Source organism: Mus caroli, unplaced genomic scaffold, assembly GCF_978045245.1.
Source record: "Mus caroli unplaced genomic scaffold, Mus_caroli_1 scaffold_7, whole genome shotgun sequence".
NCBI classification, from domain to species: domain Eukaryota; kingdom Metazoa; phylum Chordata; class Mammalia; order Rodentia; family Muridae; genus Mus; species Mus caroli.
In genome coordinates, this window is record NW_028227262.1 from 36,434,841 (window position 1) to 36,455,927 (window position 21,087).

General features: G+C 45.5%; 1 protein-coding gene across 2 annotated transcripts in view; it reads right to left on the reverse strand.

Annotated features, from left to right (window-relative positions):
• Lmcd1 (LIM and cysteine rich domains 1) overlaps positions 1–21,087 on the reverse strand; it is a 56,320-nt gene that overhangs the window by 12,495 nt on the left and 22,738 nt on the right. For both annotated transcript variants that reach the window (XM_021165072.2, XM_029478999.2), the window contains exons 2-4: positions 12,605–12,693; positions 6,949–7,204; positions 1,816–2,151 (exon numbers count right to left, since the gene is read on the reverse strand). In XM_021165072.2, the coding sequence (XP_021020731.1) occupies positions 1,816–2,151; positions 6,949–7,204; positions 12,605–12,693 (681 nt within the window). The remainder of the gene's footprint in view (positions 1–1,815; positions 2,152–6,948; positions 7,205–12,604; positions 12,694–21,087) is intronic.

Here is a 21,087-nt window from a genome sequence, read left to right on the forward strand (position 1 = left end):
AACAAACAAACAAACAAATAACCTAAAAAACTAAAGCTCACTGTTAAATAATAAGGTTTAAAAAAAACCCCAAGTGTTGGAATTTTCAGCTAGAAGAGCATGAGGCTGCGGCTCCTTGGATGGCAATCCCAAGTTCGGGCAAGGTTGGGGTAGAGTTGGGAGCTACTTAAGTAACCCAGAGTCAGGAAGAACAGGGTAACCAGGCTCTTGGGCTGTCTATCTGTGGATTGTCTGTCTAGAGATTGCCAGCCTCTTTCCTGTAAGACATACCTCATGGCCATGATGGCTAATCTTGCTTATCCATTTGGCTGGGTTGAGAATTTTCCAAGAGATTACTACAGTTCTTGTATGGGGGTGTTTGCGAGGTCATTTCTAAAGACCATCACTTCATAAAGACTTATGACAGTGTTGGTAGATGATAAAGGGTAGGAGATAAGGCCTGGGTAGATCTGGGAAGTAGGTTGCTGTGGACCTGTACCTAGAGGCTCTATCAAGCCTTGGCCACCTCTATTTCCTCACCCCCATTTTCTGTCTATCAGATGCTTCCCATCAACCCCATGATCCCTCTCCTGTGATGTCCTTTTCAAGCACATAGTGCCCTCTGAGATCATAAGGCAAAGTGGAACCTTCCTTCTTAAGTTGCTTATGTCAGAAAACCTGGCCACAGTGATGATGACCTAGCAAACAGAGGGATCCCTGTGCTGGGACTTTCATAATCAAATGTTAAGTATGGGCAAAAGAGGCCCCTTGGATGAAGGGTAAGGATAAGGCCCTCAGCATAGAAACAGAGTGGTCATCAGCCCCATGGTTCCAGTCTCGGCCTGAGGAACAGCTTAAGGCAAGTCCATCCGTGAGAATTTCACCTCTGAAGCATGGGCTTCTCTTTTGTGCTTTCTCAGGATGGCCCCAGATATGTGTATGTTCCACACAGTCACTAAGGAAAACTGTCAACCACACAACTGGAACCATGCCCTGTTTCTGACCCATAGCTTGCCTCTTCAGGTCCTCAGTCCAACATGAGGCTGTTCCCACCGATATGGGGCAGTGACCTCTCCTTCCTTGATTTCCTGAAACCCAAGAGATGCTGACATGATGGACCAATGAACAGTGTGAAACTCACCAAGTCTGGCCTCCCAGCTCATGTCATCCACTCTCCCAGCTCGTCACACCATCAGACACACAGGACTGCCATTAGGATGCCAATTGTACCTTGTTTGCCTGAACTTTTAGTTCATGGGTTTGCAAATGCTCAAAGGTACAAGGCTCCTGCTCCAAGTCTATTGCTTGGGTGGTCCTGAGTTACTCCTTGCACATCAGTTGTCCTTACCACATTTTCAGAGTCTGTCTCTTCCCCACAGGGAAGCTAGATGCCCTGTTCCTAAGCTGTGACCATTGGCTCATTGCTGGCATTCTCCTGGGGCTGTGCTCCTAAACCTTCCTAACGCTGCAACCCTTTAATACAGTTCCTCAGGTTGTGCTGACCCCCCCACCGCCCACTTATTTTCATGGCTACTTCATCACTGTAAGTTTAAAACTGTTATGGATTGGAATGTAAGTATTTTTGGAGTTAGAGGGTTGCCAAAGGGGTCACGACCCACAGGTTGAGAACTGCTGTGCTAGCCTATGATCCTTTCCATAGGGCAATGGCCTGGTGTTATTTTCCATGTGTGATATCTGACACAGAGTAACAAGTATCTGCCTCATACATTGAACATGACTAAACACATGCATAAGAGGTGGTATGGTAAGGTGGGACCCTGACAGCATAGCCCTAGCCTGGGCAGCTTTAGCCAGACCAGAGACAGGGACACTCACGTATTCCACTTCTTTGGATGGATCACCCAGGCTGCCATTGGTGGTTGGGGCAGTGGTCTCTGTGCCCTCTGGCTTTTCCTGTGTCTTGTTTTCTTCCTTGGGCAAGCCTCCCTGCCCTGGGAGGGCCACCTCACCCACCCCAAGGGCCTCGCTCTTGTAGTGCTTGACGAACTCCTCCATAGCTTTCAGCTCATTCTCCACAAGTCCACGGCATCGAGAGGGGTCCTGGTCATAGATAGGGAGCTGATGCATGAGCTGGCGTCGGCGGTAGAGGGCACCCTCAGTGCCTGTCACAGGCTGCCTCTCCTTGGGGATGAGTTCCATGTACTGCAGGCCCTAGAGGGGGATGGAGTGGAAGAGACTATGTCAGGTGACTGTTGCTCATGGTCATAGAAGCTGACACAATCTACTTAGAACAAAAAACTGTGGATCTTCCACTCTTAGCAGTGACTGAAGCATACATGCATGTTCCTTGTCCCCTTCCCTCTATTTCTTCCTGTGATGTGAGTGTGTGTGTGTGTGAGTGTGTGTGTGTGTGTGTGTGTTGAGTATTTACCTTCTTCTTCTAACTCAACCAGTAAAGTTTCTGGATTTAGCCCACTTAGACTGAGATCCTGATCCTAGGCATGCTAGCTGTGAAACTACAGCTGCCTTTACCCCTCTGTCTGTATATGTTTCTCTGATGCAAAAAATGTGCACCATGCAAGCCCTACAGGCTCTGGAATTCGGGAATAGGCTTCCAAGGCCTACTGAATTTTCCTTTCCTCTCACTTTCCTATCTGTGCCCTTTCTCCTATACTTAGCAGCCATGTTTGTTAACTGACCCAGTGTGTGTGTGAAGCTTTTGGAAAAGTCCCTAAAACATAGATTCCCAAGCACAAGTCCCCGGTTCATCAGAGCAGTTGTGACACCCAAGAATCTGCTTTCTGGGGATAAATCTCAGTCACTGAGGCAGAGAGTTGGTCTAAACCCTTATGCTACTGCTATTGTCTGACTATGGAATGTCTCCCAGGGCTCATGTGTCCAAAAACTGTGTTCTTTGCTGGTGGTGTTATTCTAGGGTGCTGTAAAAGCTTTGGGAGGTGCATGACTGAGGGGGCATGCCTCGGGATTTATAACCTACTCCCAGTTCCAGCATTCACTCCCCCTGTTTCCTGCTCTACTGAGATGTGAGCAATCACTGGTCATATGCTCCCGGTGCCAAGGCCACGAGCTGCTCCTGCCACCGTGGCTTCCCACGGCGATGCGCTGGCTCTACCCTTTCAAAATGGAAGCCAAAATAAGCCCTTTTTCTCAAGCTGTTTCTGCCATGTGTTTTGTTACAGCAGCACGGGGAAATGGACTAAGATAACGACTTTTCAAGGAGACACTAGCACGAAACAAATGTATGAGATAAATCAGCTGGGACTCTAAGTATCTAGCAGGGAAACTGAATCGAGGCAAGTTCCTGGTGCTTTGAGAGTTTGAAAACTCAGGAATGTTCCGGGAAGAAGTGCGTGACTATTGGTAACACCTTAGAGGGACTTGCATGAGTCTTTCCTTGCCTAAGGCATAGCTACAGATTCTCATTTTTGGTTTTCACCAAAATGAGGCTCATTTTAGATTCAAAGGCTTTGCGGCGCGGATATTGTTCCCTTCCAAATGGAACATTTTCACTTCATTTACCTCACGGGCAATACTCCTGATTAAAAGAAAAATAAATCTGGTTTTAAATTGCTTTTCTTAGAAGAGTATAATGAGATCATTATGAGAATATGGTATTTTATGGTTTATTAATTTTAAAATACATGTCAGCACCTCTAAGTGTAGAATCCATAGGGTCTCAGTCAATAGCACCCCTTGTCTATGTGACTGGCAATTGTCTGAATGTTAACGTGTCCACAGAGAAATAGTGCTTCCTTCATAGCCAAAGATCTTCTGCTTAGTGGGTCCCAGGGATGGGAGGCTAGGGGGTGAGAAAGGTCAAGGTCACAGTAAGAGAAACTGAGAGACAAGCTGGTTATTCTGGCTGACTTCTTTCCACCTCTGCCTTGTCCCTCATGACCAGCTTGCCTGGCTCCCACTGTCCATCCTCTGTGAACCCAGCTGGCCTCAATCTCGAAACTTGGAACTAGAATCACTTGGAATTAGGGGAAGTAACATGTAAACTCCTACTGAAAATCACAGTGAGCAGCTTAAGCTACTGTCTGATATTAGTGAGCAGAAGTGCCACAATGTGAGTGCTGGCTGTCCCTAAAGAGTCACTTGTTAATGGGTTGGTTTCCTGCTGGGTGCTCCTTGGTGGGCACTTGAAAGAGGTGGAGTGTAATGGGGCTTATAGGTCAATTTGGAACAAGCCTTTGAAGGGGTAGAGAGAAACCCTGGCCCTTTCTTGCTTCCTTGTTGTGAAGGGAGAAGCTTTCCTCATGTCCCTACACAGACCCACATCATCCAGAACCAGGAGCCCAAACACCCTTTCCTCCTTATAAGTTGATTATCTTGTGAATTTGGGAAGCTGACCAATACGGGAGAAGAATCTGGGCTGAGTATGTTGCAGGCCTGGTAGTCACTGGGTTTTTAGTAAGTAAATTCTAAAACAAGAATCACGTGCCTACCTTCAGATAGATTGACATCTGACTGTGGGTACCTATTTGTTGGCTGTGTCCGAGATTCCAGGAACCACCTCCACCTCCCATCTCAGTCTTTGCTGGCATAAAAATGCTCCTAGTACCCTTGGTCAACTCCAGGTATATTTGTTTGCACATGTTCAGTTGCTTTTCAAGTACTTTCCCAGAAACAAAAGGTGGCCAGAGTCCTGGGATGATGGGGGGCAGCCTCAGCAAATAACCCATCTCCCCAAGTGCCTGATCCTGTGAATTTCAATTCGGTCATCTATTAGGTGCAGGGCAGGTTTCATGACCAGTAGGAGAGGACCCAGGCAGCCTTGTCTCCATACTCACAACAGAGAGTGAGAAGTTGCTGGTTGGCTCCAGCTAACAGCTTAAAGAGAGTCAAGGGGGACAAAGGACCCTACCTAGCCAAGGAGGCCAAGACCCACTAGCCAGCACTGGAATAAACACCACATCGCTGGTGCCCCATCTGAGAAGGGATTCTTCCCGACCCTGTATTAGAGGGCAGCAAGTATAGTGGCTTTTTAATTTTAGTTATTGAGAAATAACAAGTGGATTATGGCATGACTGTTAACCAAGGCATTTCTCAAGAACTGCCAATCGAGTGTTCTGCTCTGCATCTCTCAGGGATATCTCAGGTGGAGAGATTCTAGAATCCATGAACATCAGCTATGCTGAGAGTCAAGGGACCAGCAAAGGACTATTTCCTAGGTTTTTCAGTAGAACCTACTTGAGTCAGGGCATGCAGCCCCCAGCCCAAGGCATTTCTTTCCTGACATTTCTCTTGCTATTAGCTAAGAACAATAAAGGAGGGTTTTTTTGTTTTGTTTTGTTATTGTTTTTTTGTTTTTTTTGTTTTTTTTGTCATGTCAATCACATGTCACCTGCAGGTGACAGTTCCCAGAGTACTGTATTTAGTAGAATGCTGAGGTGTGCTGGGCTCAGTTGGGAGGCAGATCACTGCTGATATCAGTGGTCACATTGGGGGTGAGGACAGATCATGAGGCATGAGACTCACATGTGGGCTCCCCCTTAAAATGGGCTGTGACACACTCATCCACAGAGTGGCTGTGACATGGAGGGAGTGGCAGACACTCAGAAGACATACATTCAGACTGCTCAGTAGATGCTGGCTTCCTCTTCCTGCTTTTTCTCTCTCCTTTCCAAACTAGTGACCAAAGCCCATTCAGCCTTTTTTCCCTTTGTGGAAGCCTGCTTTCAAATAGGCTAAGTCTCTTGTTTGCCTTCTCTTCCATTTACCAGCCCTAATGACCTGGCTAGAATTGGGGTTGAAGCAACCTAGGTTTTGACAGGGGTAGGCATGGAGGTCTGAGATCAAGGCTTGGCTCCACCTAAATCAAGTTAGCTGGGCATCTGGCTAATTGCAGGCTCTCTCTGAGACTGTTTCCCTATAACAGTGTGTGTCTAAGACATAGGGACATCACACAAGGCTGTGGTTGAAATACTCTTAGTTTGGTGATCAGTGTGCAGTAATACTAAATACAAAGGCATAAGGGCAAGCGGATGGGCACCAGCTTGGAAGGCTGGTAGAGTTCTCTAGCTCTCGTTCTGGTAGGGAAGGGTGATGGACAGCAAGATTCTGTCCCACTTCCAAAATTCAATCAGGCCAGACCTGATTGAAAGCAGAATGAAACAGAGAGGGGAGTAGTGAGTCAAAAGAGTGTTGACCTGTGCCAAAACTGAGACCAGCCAGCTGCAGAGCAGACAGGGGGGTCTTTGTAGCCAGGAGGTTTTACAAAGCAGCATTCATCATGGCCCTTCGATGGCTGCCCCTGATTAGATGGGGAGCAAATCCGGGGCTTTCACCAGCTGCTTCCTGATACCCTCAGCCAGTTCTTTATGACTTGATGGCTTGTGTCCCACTGACTTGTGAGTACCACTTGTTGGCTTGCACAACCTAGGTGCTGAGGGCAGAGGGGATGTCTGAATCCCATGGCATGCCCTGGCTCTGTCACTGCACAGATGCCACTCTGGCCAGCCATCAGCCCCTGCTTCACCTGGACAACTTGCAGAAGCCACTCTCTGCTTCTTGGTGTGTAAAGGAATCTGGGTGAAGTTCCTGGATACTTAAGAGTTGATCTTTCATCTAAGATCAACAGCCCTCTGTGTCTGAAGAGAAAGGACTCTTCCTCTGTTTCCCCATAGGCTTGTTGAGGAATCCTGATGATTTTATATGGAAATGAGCATCTTGCAGAGAAAAAAAGAACATTCAGAGAACCATGACAAATATCCCTAGCTCAGAAGCAAAGAGCCTAAAAACCCCAGTGAATGCCCCCATTCTAGAACCAGAAAGCCCTCAAGAGTATCTATGACTACCTCGATCCATTCTGTAGGTGAGAAAAACTGAGGTCTAGAATCTCTGTGCTTCATCATTACCTGAGCCAGGAGTAGAGCTGAAAGTACAGCCATTCCTACCTTGTCCCTGAATTTCTGAAATCCGTGTCGCAGCTCATACTTAAGAGGGAAGAAAAATAATCGCTCAAGTAGAAGAAGATAGTCTTACCAGTTTCTGGGTGACTCCTGGGGGAGCCCACTCGTAGGTAATAGTGTCAAAGGTGGGGTCTTTGCCGGTGGCAATGGGGTTGGTCATGATCATGCGGTTCCTCTTATAGATGCGGATGCCGTCCCCGCCTTTCACCCTGGCGGTGAGAGTGGCGTACTTGGAGTCCATCAGCAGGCGCCCAATTTTCCGATCATCGTCCAGGTCAGAGCTTAGGCAGTGCTCCTCCTGGCTGCATTTACAAGACTTGCATATTTTCCTGGGGGAACAGTGGAAGCAAGTGAGACCATCCTCCAGAGAAGATGTGCTTCAGCTCTAACAGTGGCATCTACTGTCTTGAAATCAAGCACCAAATTTCACTTTGTTAACCTGGACAGACTGGCAATGGAGGGACAAGGTCTTTAGGACAGGGAATGGCATCGAGGCAGCACCCCTGTCTTTTTCTGTCTAGCTTTGGGGAATTCAGGATGCAAATATCACCTGAGAAGGATGTGTCCCCTGTTGGTTGTAAACAAGAAGCTGCAGTGTCGTCCTGATGGTTATCATGTTAAATGTTAATTGATTTAAAATGTGTTTGGATTGTGGCCTGAACCTGGCCCCTGACTTACTTTTTACAAATAAAGTTTTATTGAAATGCAGCCATGCTTTGTTGTTGTTGTTGTTGTTGTTGTTGTTGTGGATCCTTGGTTGCGTTGGGGCTGGAACTGCACAGTTGAGGACTTGCAACAGAGGCCCTCTGACCTGCAAAACCTAAAATATTTATTGCTTGGCCCTTTACAAAAAATGCATGCTAAGTTTTCTGCTCTTAAGAGTCATTAAAATTGTCTCCTAAGATTCATGAGCTGCCTAAGTTCTGGTCAAAATTCTTCAGCATGCCCACTGAAGTGAGATCGGGTGGGAAGTTTTTCAGATTTGTGGACAGAAGCCAGGGGAAGGGAGTGAACTGAGTAAAACCTTTTTGGGGGTAGGGGGTAGGGGAGGGGGGAGAGGGGAGAGAGGAGAGGGGAGAGGGGAGATTGATGTCCAGGGAGGGTGGCTCTGACAGGGGCCCAGGAGGAAAAGATACATTCTGGGGAAATTTCAAGTTCACTTGAAAGCCCCGATGCCTCTCTCTCTGACAATTAATAAAAGAAAGTGTTTGGCTGTTTTGTGTCATGCTGTTAAGGTTTAGGAACTCTAGAGAGTTCCATGGTGTGAGAAGAAAAGTGTTCTCCCCTCCCTTCAAAGGCCTGTCACCAAGGTTTGCTGTGCAGTGTCTTAGACACCCCAGTGCATGCAATTTAAGAGATTTTAAAAGAAAGTGAGTAACGTTAAGACCGACTGCAGAGATGATGATGAAGCATCCTGAAAGAGCCCTGCTTGTTTTTACACCAGGCTGTCAGAAGTATGGTTACATTGTCTTACATCCATGGTCCCTTGAGCCCGATCATGTTCCTCAGTGGGTGGTTAGCAATGTTGACAGTTTTCATTATTATTGTTAGGATGATTGATGCCTCTGTCATCCAGTGGGTAGAAGCATGGGATGTGGACAAAAACATCCAGCCTCCCTAAGTGAAGGATCATCAGGCCCCACATTTCAATAGTGCTCTTTTGGTTTGTGTGTGTGTGGCAGGGTGGGGCTTGAAAAGTGCATCACATTTGATGAGGAGGTTCAACTGGAACCTTCAAGGAGCTCACAATTAGCATGGCAGAAGGAGAGGGAACTTTAACATGAAGCAACAGAAGGTTGAACTGCAATAGAATTATATGGGCTACGGCATGCTTCTGCTAGCCCTAACTCACTCCCAAATGCGAGTAGGTCAGACACAGATGAGAGAGCCTGGAGTTCTGTGGTCTGAAGTCTGGAGAACATTGAGGTAAGGTAGGCTAAAATAAGCCCTACTTTTGTTTCGTTTCAGGCTGCGTCTTGTGTGGCTTGATGGGCAGAATGTTATCTGGGGTGCTTACATCTTGGAGTTCAAGTTTGGTAGGCTGCCATGGGGAAGAGGATTTATCCCAGCACCACAGGAGAGAAAAACCTTAAGGGCATTGCAGTCTGTACTTGAGAAGTCGATTCTTTTTGGTCTCAAAGAAAGGAGTCTCCTGTAATGTATAAGTGGGCATCTCATTCATTCTGAGAGGCAGGCTACAAGGTTGGTGATGGACTGTGATAATCGTTTTTTACTTGAAAGATGACAACAGCAGACTCAGACAGAAAAGCCTAGTATGTTGGGACACTGGAGAGGCCTGGCTATAAGCCCTTTCTGATCCATTTGACCGTCTGATCTCCTTATACCCCACAGGTGACACTGGATGTGGAGGTTGTTCTGGGCTGTTTTGGTTAATGGGGGATCCCAGGATGCTGCCTAAACTGATGGGAGTGCAAACCATTTGAGATGGGGAGATATTAACAAACAGGAGGATGTAATCTTTGAGATCTCTTCAAGCATATTCATGCTCTTACCACTGGGCACACTGCTGCACCACAACAGATGAGGAAGCCACTCTACCATAACTCTTGTCAGGGTCTTGTGTACCCTAACTCACATCGTGAGGGACACATTCACACCCCAAAAGAACCTAAGTGCCATTAAAGTGGCAAATTCTCCTCTCTTTGTGGATAACTGGGAATTGTATCCTGTTCTGTATTAGTTAAGTCTACTAGCTGCAGGCTTTCCCTTCAAACCAGGTTGACTAAAGTTCAGTCATTTAAATATCTGTTGTGATTTGAATATAAACTACCCTTCTTCGGCTCAGCTCATGTGTTTGGACAACTGGCTCCAGCTAATGGTGATGTGTGGAAGATTATAAAACTTTAGGGAGTAGAGCTTTGCTGAAGGAAGAGTGTCACTGGGGGGATGGAAGCCATTGATATTTTATAGATAGTCCCCACTTCCTGATTGCTGTCTCTTCTGGACTGCCGATGCAATACAATGGGCCAGCCTCATGCCCCCACTGTCATGCCTTTCCCACCAAGATGGACTGCATACCTTCTAGAACTGTGAGCCGTGAGCCCCCCCCCCACATTTCTTTTTCTTCTAGAGTTGCTTCTGTTGCTTTACAATTGTAAAAACACAATATTTTCAATTACCTACCATGAAAACTGGGACATGAAGCTGTGTAGAAAGTATACTCCCCACCCCCGTTGAGATGCTGCGACATCACTGTATCAACATAGGTTGGCTTTAAGCTCCTAGTATGACCAAGTGCAAGATGGCATGTTCTAGGTTAGACCTCCAAATACAATATATGCTGCTCAAGAAATTCACTTGGTTTAAAAACCATGGGCACGGTGATAAGAAAACATAAGGCTTAAAACACCACCAAGAGACTTCTGTTCCAAGGAAGCATGAGGGATGGGGCCAGACTTGTCCTGTCTCCATAAACAACCAGACAAACCAAGCACATACACTACAGGACCCTCTTACGGTGCTGAGTAGCAGCAGCCCAAGACTGAGCCTTGCTGAGGGAACCTTTACTCTCTGTCTCAGGTACAGAGACTATCTAGCTGTCCACAGAGAGTTAGAGACCCCTCAATATTGTCTGGGACTCTGATGGAAGGAAGATTAGGACCAGTAGAGCTGACATGATGGCTAAGTTAACTTCCCTCAAGGCCACACAGTCTGCTCAAATGGTTAAACAAGGAATAGGTGAACCTTGCTGCCGGAAGCAAGTGAGGGAGGAAGTTTCTTAGTGGATAAAGGCCTGGGTTGTTTGACTTGCTGGGTCCCTTCCATGTGGAAGAACATGTGTGCTCCTCTGAGGCTGAGGTCTGTCAGGAAATGGAGTCAAGGAATGGGGCAGAGCTTCAAAAGCTCACAACCCACGGTAGTGCAGATATTTAAGAGCTAGAGGCTATGTTTCCTTTAAGCCTAAGGTCACACCATGCCATTTAGTAAATTCATCCCAGTCACTCACTTTACTTGTACATACTTGCAAAAAAGTAAATACTATCTAATGTATAATATTGCTTCACTATTTCAAGATAGAAGCGTTTGCTCATTATAAGTAGGCTGATTTCTTTTGAGATAAGGGCTCATGTATGGCAGATATTTTTCAACTGCAATCTCATAGATCTCAGCATCTTAGGGAACACCTGGGGAATTTTGATCTGTATTAAATGCTCAAGCAATAGTAAGACACTAAGAACAAAAGCTCTTGGTTTACTATTGCATTCTGTGGAGTATATCCTTCCAGTCCGTGGTGGCAGAGGCAGTCACCAGGTTGTGCCCTGCATAGTTCTAGAGCCAATATCCACACTGAGGCTGATGTGAAGATTTCTGGGCCATTATGTTGATTGGCAGCCTCAACATTGTTTCAGAGCCCTCGGTGATAAAAAAGAAAGGCAGATTCAGGAAATCTAGTTGGACCGGGCACTCCTAATGTACATATGTGAATTACAGGTCCTGGTCTTCACGTACTGTGGACAGAATGCCTTTGACTCTGTGTGTGTGTGTGTGTGTGTGTGTGTGTGTGTGTGTGTGAGAGAGAGAGAGAGAGAGAGAGAGAGAGAGAGAGGGAGAGAGAGAGAGACAGAGAGAGACAGAGAGAGACAGAGAGAGACAGAGACAGAGAGAGACAGAGAGACAGAGACAGGGAGACAGAGAGACAGAGAGAGAGAGACAGAGAGGGAGAGAGCATGTGTGCAAAGTCAGAGGACGACTTTTGGTGTCATTTCTCAGGTGCTGTCTTCCTTGCAATTTGAGAGAAGGTCTCTCATTGCTCCAGCAGTTCCAACAAAGGTTATGCTGGAATTTGCCAAGGCTAGCCTGGGTGGTCAGCAAGCCCTAGGGATCCTCCTGTCTCTGTCTCCTCAGAGACACTTGAGTTTGGGGAAAGAAAATCAAGTTCTCATGTTTGCAAGGCAAACACTTTACCAACAGAACTCTCTCCCCAGCTCTACCTTTGATCTCTATTTTAGAACCCACGCCTAAGTTAAAACCCACCCCAGAGAAGCTGCTGAGGTAAGAACAAGGCCACCTTCAGATCAGAGAGGGGACAATCCTTCCCTAAAGGCATCCCCAAATGCATCTTCCCATAGACATCTATTGTGCCTTGTATGTAAAAATCTCTTCTACAGGCTCATGTGTTTGAATCCTTGGTCCCAGCTGGTAGCTGTTTTATATGGTTATAGAAACTTTAAGTGGAGGAGCCTTGCTGGAAGAACCGGGTCCATGGGAGTGGGCCATGGGGTTTTCATAGGCCAGCTCTACTTCCTATCTGGCCTCTGCATCCTGTTCCACTAAGGGATTTGAGGAGTACTAACTGCATCCCTGTTACCCTGGGTCCCCCTCCTTTCCATGCAGATGGTATCTCCTCCAAATGTGAGCCAGAAGAAACCCTTGCTCCCTTAAGTTGCTTCCTGTCAGAGGTTTAGTTATAGGAAAACAAACAAACAAACAAACAAACAAAGAAAAACAAAACAAGGGCATAATTCTTGCTGGACCAGAGAGCATCTACCTTGACATGGTTTATGAAGTGCAAAGTATTTTTCCTTACACTCCTCAAGATCTTTACAGCATCTGCTCATTCCTGGATTAGGACAAGCAGGAAGGTTCATTCTCCAAGTTGCCCTTCCTAGCATGCATCCTACACCGTCTCAGCAAAGAGAACCACCCACAGTTTTGGACAGGACAGTCAAGAAACAAAAGCAGACAGTCTCCTTGACGAAATCCATTACCTCCACGAATGAGGCTCGAAGCCGGAGCACATTCCCTTGCACCGCAGACAAGCCACTCCTCTTGCGGACTGCTGCTGGCCCAAGGACATCTGGAAAAGGAGACAGAGAGAGGGTGTTTTCCTTCACACTGACCTCTGGGAGACTTGGCATAACAGCAAAGGGACTGTGTGGGGGGGGGCTCAAAGGGCTCCTGATCAATATGCTGCCACTCACTGTTTACTGGGAACAGAGAAGAACATCCGGGAATGGGGCCATCGGCGGCAAGTGTTGAAGGGTGGGGCCCTTCCTAATAAAAGCTCAACTGGGGCTCACTGCCAGGCTCCAGGGCTGTCTCCAAATGCCAGAGCTGTCTGGAAAGACTTCTATGAGGGTCCATCTGCTCTTCTCCACACCTTCACTCATTCCTTGACCTATCTATCACTAGAACGGAATCTTCCAGAGTGCCTCTTCTCCCTCATCGCCTTCTGATTTATCGGTAGGATGTGACTGGACCAACACTACGAGCACATGCAAAGGAACAGGCTCCCAGACATTTATGACTCCGAGAGAGACTTAAATATTTTGCTCATGTACCAAAAACAATCTCTCAAGCATTTGAAATTTCCTTTGGAGGCAGGGCAACCCACAGGGCTGGTTTTGTTGCTGCTGTTGCTGCTGTGGTTATCTCCAGCCGTTCTCACGGGGTTCTCGAACCGGCAACCTTACACACAAGTACACAAGAAATTAAAGAATCTCAAAGTCCGATCCTGACTCCTTTTCATTAGACTGCCCTGTAACAGAATTCCCAGAAATGTCTTACATTAGAATTGGAGAGGTGGTGGGTCAGTGATGGATCTGCAGGTTGAGAAACGTAACCTTGCTTTCTCCTGGGGAAGGGAAGACTTCACAGAGGTGTGTACTGTCTCCTCAGAAGCAGGCCTAACCCTGCTAGAAATGTAAAGGAATAAGCCCCTCATTTTAACAAAGGCACGGATGATGCCACAGCATTTAATTAATGTCTACTCTGTGCCATGCATGGGGCTTTAGCATTAGCTCTGAGTGTCTAAAGGATACACAAGCCAGGGGCCGTAGAGAGGGCAGCTCATACATTTCACAACTGCTGAGTAACAAACAGCAAGGGTGGGGCCGGGGAGCCAGACTGCAAGTCTAGCTATGCTCACTGCTATGATTTGGACATGAATGTTAGAAGTATGGAAGAAGGTGTCTGTTAATAAACCCTTACGGGAGGACCAAGTAGGTCACCTGGGGATGTAGACTGTGCAGACTGAATAGACAGAAAGTGGAGAGAAAGAGAGCCCTGGCAGTGGGAAGAGCAAATGGTAGAATAGATTCTGTGGTGTGGTAATCCGAGTGTGCTCTGGGGACATTTCTGGCTTACTCTGTGTGTGTGTGTGTGTGTGTGTGTGTGTGTGTGTGTGTGTGTGTGTGTGTGTATGTGTCTATGTATGTGAATTTCAGAGGACCAGGATGGGTATTGTCTCACCTCGGGCATAATCCACATTGTTTGTTTGAAAAGATCTTACCCTGTCCTGAAGTAACAAAGCAAGCTGAGTTGTCTGACTAGTGAGCCCAGAGTATCTGCCTGTTTCTACCTCTCCAGCTCTCGGTGTTACCATAAATTATATATATATCACCACACTGGCTTTTGTTTATGTGGGGTCTGGGGATAAAACTCAGGCTCTAATGCTTGTAAGGTAAGAATTTTAGTGACTTTTCTATAGTCCTCTGTTTGGTGTGGTTTTAAAAGGTATGCAAGTGTTGCTAGGGGGACCTGGTGTAGCTTGTGAGTGAACCTACCCTCATTGCCAGTGTTAGGTCAGCACAGTGATTCCCTCACAATGTCTTTCTCATGCAGCCAAATCTCCCTGCAGTGATGGCTAGCTCCACACGCCTCACCTGGTGACAACTGTTAACAGTACATTTACAAACCTGCTTTCTGTTTCAGATGCACAGGAGGGGACAGTCTAGTGGCAGGTGTTCAGAGGAAAGGGTGTTTATCTTTGCGTCTGATTAGTACTAGAATCATGTTATCCCCTCCCTCACCGAGGTGGGTCTTACCATGTGATCTAGTCTGGCCCCAGACCTGAGATCCTCCTGCCTTAGCCCCTCCAGGGTTAAGATTACAGATCGCTCTGCTAATTGTGAGAACTGAGATAGCTCAGAGCACTAACCACCTCTCTAATTTGGGGGCCATGCTCCGTAGAGAGGGCTTTGGTCCATAAAGCTGTTGTCCTGAATCTGTTCTGGCATGCAGCTCCTCCCCTCCTTGAATTATACCAGTTAAAATACAGCAATCTTTCCACACTTAATATTTGAGTGATTCCAAGTTTACTTAATTGGAGAATAAGGCTTTATTGTTGGAGTATGTCAGGTATCCCCAGAGGCCTGGAAACAAGGCATCCTCGAGGAAGCATTTTGTAAGTGGCCCAGCAGGCCTGAGCAGAAGCGATCTTCTAATGAGGGGGCGATTTAACCTTCCTTCCAGAAGGGGATTAGTTTTAAGGACTGATCTGGAGTTGAGCTTCAGTGTGACTGCTGGCTCCTGTTTGGTTGAGAAACAGTGATGTAAGACAGAGTTGTTCTTCAGCGTGTCAGCCTGTGATGTGGGGACCAGCCTCACTGTGCTGGGTCTGGCATTTATCAGTTCTGTGTGTGTGTGGTTGGATGCAAGCCGTTAGGTTCCTGCTTTGTAAAACTAGAAAACCACCTGGGTGGGGCTGCCTGGCTTGTGTTCCCCGAAGTACTCAATTGTGAGATGTTACAGAGATGTTAGTATAGCAGCAGGCTGGAAGTGAGGATTCCATGACAAAGTACAAACGGCAGGCCGGATGTGCAAAGGCTTCTGACCTTTAAGGTGCCAGCTTGTGCTAGATACAAGAGAGTAGGGGAGTGGTCTCTATTTCAGGGAGAAAGGCCCTTGGTGAGGGGTCAGGCTGGACTGAGTTTTAATAACACTTTAGTCTCTCTTAATGTACAGGGCCAGTGTCTGGGCTTGTCACATCCCTCTCTTCCCGACTCACGGGGATAATAAAAACCTAACCTGCCTCACAGAGTTGCTAAGAAGGTTGATGGAGAAGCTACGTGGAAAGGATTTAGCAGACAATTATTATCAGACAATTATTATGCACCGAGTATTTGCTATTGTCATTAGATCCTGTGAAAGACAGTTTGAAAGACCTTGAATTAGTCATTCTTTCAATGTCTTCTGGGGAACCCTTTTAGGAAAGGCACACCTTGTGTTTTTTTACTTTCTTCCTTATCTATTTGTTGCCTCTCTGATTAGATTTAAAGGTAAAAAACCAAGTAAACAAAATAAAATAAAACCTAAGGCCAGTGCATGCTCCGTGCTTGGCGACTCACTCACTAAGCAAGGCTGATTCTAGCCTTTGTCCTTGAGAAACTCTTGGTTTCGTTTGGTTTTCTATTAACTACATTTGCTTGTGGACCATCTCAGACATGTATAATAAATATACTGGGATTACTCTCGCTGCCTAGCCTCTCTCATTTCTCCTCCAAATAAGTCAAACCACCCCCCCCTCCTTCCCTATAAATCTGTCTCTCACATTACATCATTTCATTTTGTGACCTACTGAGTTTCAACCAGAGTTTACTTGTGTAACCATGGTTTGGAGTTGTCCATTGAAGCCCAGTTGGTAGACAACAGAAAACAGCGACACAGTACTTCCTAGACTCTATCAGCAGCTGCTAGCTGAGAAAGAGGGTCAGGGCTCTATGAGCCCCTCTTCAATCCATAGCTGACCACAGCCAGGCTAGTCTTATGCAGGCTCAGTGTAGGTACTGCTATGTCAGACCTGATAAACTCTTTCAGCAAAGCTTAAAGGTTTCTTCCTAACCAAGAAAGGCCACTATATTTAGGCAAGTGATGATGGAGGGGCTCTATCCTTGGGCTACATCATCATAGTCCTATAGGTATAGGAAGCAGAAATTAACTTCCAGCCTGTTAAGTGGGACAGTCTTCATAATTAAAGAAGTTCTTAGAAAAGAAAAATAAATGGCTTTGCATGAAAGAGTTACAGTTAGAGAGTCAGGCCATGCATGCGACTAGTTTCCTGGCTGATTCTCCAACATAATAAACAGTCACTTGTTCAGAGCCTGTCACTCACTGGAGCCAGGCAGACTCAAGCATCTTCAACACAGAGAAAATGATGACCTTGTTGACTGAGGAGTGGGGAGGAGAATTAGCCAGAAGCAGAGCTCCAAACAAGATCCTCTGGTTTATAAACAGTACACTTCTCTGATGCAGATGCTGTTGAGGGATGGCACCGTGTCTCCCAGCCTCTCCCAGCAGCTGAGAATAGAAGCTTAAGGGAACCATTACTCTCAAAACGGTTTCTTAGAATGCAGTGTCTAATCTGTTGTTTTCTTTGGATTGGAAGAAAATGCATTTGGACAAAAGGTGTGGTAGGATGGGGTACATGTAATGTAACTGAATCGTTCATTGCTTGAAAGGTCAGTCTGGTAGTTACTGATGGTGTAGGGAGCAAGAGACAGCCTAGGGACTTTAGTCTCTTTTAAGCATTTGCTTTCTTGGTGAACTCCTAGGGGAACTATCTCTCTTGTTCTCTCTCAGTGTCTCTCTGTTTCACTGTCTTTCTGTCTCTGTTTCTGTGTGTACGCATGCATGTGTGTATGCATGTGTGTGCATGTGTGTGTGCGTGTGTGTGTGTGTGCGTGCGTGTGTGTGCATGTGTGTGTGTGTGTGTGTGTGTGTGTGTGTGTGTGTGTGCATGTGGAGGCCAGACGTTGATATTGAGTACTTTGCTCTATTGCTCTCCACCCTATTCCCTGAGACATGTCTATCACTGAAGCAGTAGTTCATTAATTCAGCTAGGCTGTCTGGTTATTGATTTCTGGGGAGCCGCCTCTTCTCACCCTTGCCCCAGGGTTACCACTCTCCACTCTCTGGCTTTTATGCAAGGGCTGATGATGCAAACTTAGGCTCTCATGCTTGGCACCATCTCCCCCACTCACCAGGAACTGTCTCAGCGACAAAACGTCACCAAGAACAATATAGGGTTGAGAAGACTAGGAATTTAAAGGGAAGACTGTAGTGTGGAGTTCAGGATGAATGTGGAAATCAGAAAAGAGGTATCCTGCTCACTCTCTTTCTTCTTTGGGATTCGTGTAAAATAAAAACAAAGTTGCTTGTAAAATGAGATGCACATGTACCATTGTTTAAAATATTATTGAAATTTTGGAAATATGGCATAAAGATGGCTGGTAGATTCTTTCATATTGCTATATAATGGCAGGAAGACACTGGGTATTGGCTCTCCTGCCTCCTGTATCATTCAGAGACAGCTATTTCACTAACTGCTAATACTTAGTGACCCTGTATGCTGTCTTTCAGGTCTTGGTCTTGGGAGACATAAATAACATTTCTGTTTTTGAAACTTTCACCACTAAGATTATAATTTATTGCCTTAGAAGGCATCAACACATCAACTAGTTTTCTATGATTGGCATCCTCATTGTGCTAACATTAAATTACCTACAAAGACTTGGTACTTTAAAGGGTTCTGATCTGGTCCCAATATTTTACAGTTTCTCTCATTTATGAGTAGGAAAATCTCTTGATCACATGACAGTCATGGTCTTAGCATTTGACAGTGGTCTGTTAGTGCTAGCACATGCCCTGTGACTATCCTGGACGCTTCCTAAGGTAATATCTTCCAAATGGATGTTGGGTTCTATCTGAATGGGACTTGTACCGAAAGTCCTATAAACATAGGTGATTGAGGATGGCTGGTTAACCTATTAGGTTACTTCAATCAAATTCACAGGGATTCTATCAGTGAACAGGGAGTGAGGATGGAGGAAAGTGGATCAGGGTGAAATTATGAGACTGTCCAGAAAGAGCCAGTATTACATTCTGGAAAAAAAAAACCAATCCTAAAACTATCCCACTACTATAAATATCCCGATAATAATAGCTTTATGGTCCACCAAGTGACTTCACTTCCTTAGTCATTCTTTCTGTTAACAATTAGGGTCAACCTTTGAGGACTGTTATTATTTCTGGTTAACAGATGAAGAACAACTTGCCCATTCAGAATGGCCTGGAATATAGCCCTCTAGAGGAAGAAGGGGCTTCTAAATCTACCCCCACGTGATGCTGTGTTTTCCCCAATGATCATGGATGTAGCTTACATTTATTGAGCACACCATTATTCCAGGCAAATATCTAGCATTTACATACTCTGAGAGTTCATGTAAGAATTCTGCCAACCCTATCAAAGAGATGGTTTTTATTGCTTTCATTTCTAGAGGTCAATACTGAGGTCCAGACAAGGTGAGCTTCTTCTTGAAGATCCAAGAGTATAAGTGACTGAACCATGATGATGTACCAGGTAGGTTTTGTTTCACGTGTACTTTTAGCCAATCTGCTATGGAGCATCCATCAAAAATACTGTACTTTATACCTCAGCTTGCATCCCTTATCTTGTCTAATCTCTATAATGATGCCAGGAGGAAGATGCTTTCCATTTTGTCCATGAGAAAACAAATCCATAAAACCAACCTTACTTCCTGGGACATGGTTCATAATTGGATTATAAGAATCCAGATCTAACTCTCTACCATATCAGAAGTCTCCATACTCCAGGCAGCTTCAACTGCAAGTGTCCTTGATTCTGGGAATCTTGGTTTAAAAGGAGGCAACGCACCTCTCTTTGATCATGAGGTCCTAGGAAGGTTTGAGTAATGAGCAATAGGATAGGATTCAAGTCCAGTTTCCTTGACCTCAGGATATCTACCACCTGCTCATGTTTTGATCAGTAAACCAAAAGATGTTCAAGGTAACATATAGACTTCAAGAACAGAAGGGAAGGTAACAGAGGAAATGGATCAAAACCATGGATCACATATATTCTGCTCTTTTCTAGAAACCGGGAAAAACTCCAGGTTGTTAATACTTAGTATAGCATGGAGCTGGAGCTTGATATTGGACCCAAATGGTGGAGAGGTGAAAACCTTCTTCCTTAACCAAGATGGAAGCGATTTTTGGCTTTACTTCCAGCTCTTAGGCTCCTAGGAGGTTGATGGGGTTCATTTCACAAATTTAAATATATCCATTTCTGTTTCCGTTTACTGTTGCCACTCAAATACTTTTTCTAGTCACCTGGGCCTCTAGAAATCCTCAATGTATATTCTAAGCTCCCCCCCCCCCATATTTATATAACCCCCAGAGACCTTCAAGCTCACAACTGCTTTGGCTAGAGGTTTTAACAGCAGTTTTAATAAGTAGTGTTATTCTTCATTACTTGTGCACATTATAGCCATGGATTCAACCAACCATGGGTAAAAAAATATTGGATAGAGGGCTTCATGAGATGGCTCAGTGGTTAAGATACAGCCTTCTCTTCCAAAGGTTCAGTTCCCAGAATCTACATGGAGGCTCACAATCATCTGTAACTTTAGTTCTAAGGGATCTGAAGCCCTTCCTGGCCTCTAAGGGTACTGTGCACAGATGGGGCATAGGCACACATAAAGGCAAAAGACCTATATACATAATAAGTAACCATGGTACTGAGAGAGGGGAGATCTGTTGGATCCCAGGAGGCTTTTTCTCTGTCCAGGCAAGTCAAATGGTAAGCTCTAGGTTTAGTGAGAGACCCTAATCTCAAAAACTAAGGTAGAGAGTGATAGAGAAAGACAAGTTGGTGCACCCATGCTCCCATCCCTATACACACATGCCTAAAACACACACGCACACACACACACACACACACACACACACACACACACACACACACACACACACACATGCATTTGTGTGCACCCATATTTCTGAGCTGGAGATTCAGTTTACAGAAAGTCCTGAGTCCTGTTGTTGCACATGCTGAAAAACTTGGCACTCAAGAGGTAGGAGCAGGATAATTAGAAGTTCAATGTTATTCTGAGGCACAAAAGGACTTTGAGGCCAACCTGTACTGGATACTTTGTCTCAAAAATAACAAAGTAATATTTGGGATGCAAGAATTTACCCACAGTATGAGAAACACCATCTGACTCTGAACAACTGTAGCTGGTTCATAGGATAATTTCAACACATACAAGCCAATTGAAAAAGAGGGAAAACAGGCTTTACCCAGAAGCCCAAGTCAGGCCTGGCCACCACCAGCTTTGTCATCCACCAGTTGTGATCCTAATCTGTTACTTCAAATAAGATTTTAATAAACAACACAAAGTTTTCCACCCATAGAATTCTAAGCACTAGATCAACAGAGCTAATCTCAGTTTGTTTAGTCTGTGAAGTTTCAGCCTCACTATACAGTTCTGTGAAAGGATATCAGGATTGAAGGCACTTATTCTCATCCATGCTTTTGTTGATGAGAACTCAAAATCCTCCCAATGTGGAGACCATAGGAACCCATGCTCACACACCAGGGAGGAGAGAGGGCAAGAGGAGAAGGAGGAAGGGAGAAGTAGGAAGGGAGAGAGGGAGGGAAGGAAAAAGGGAG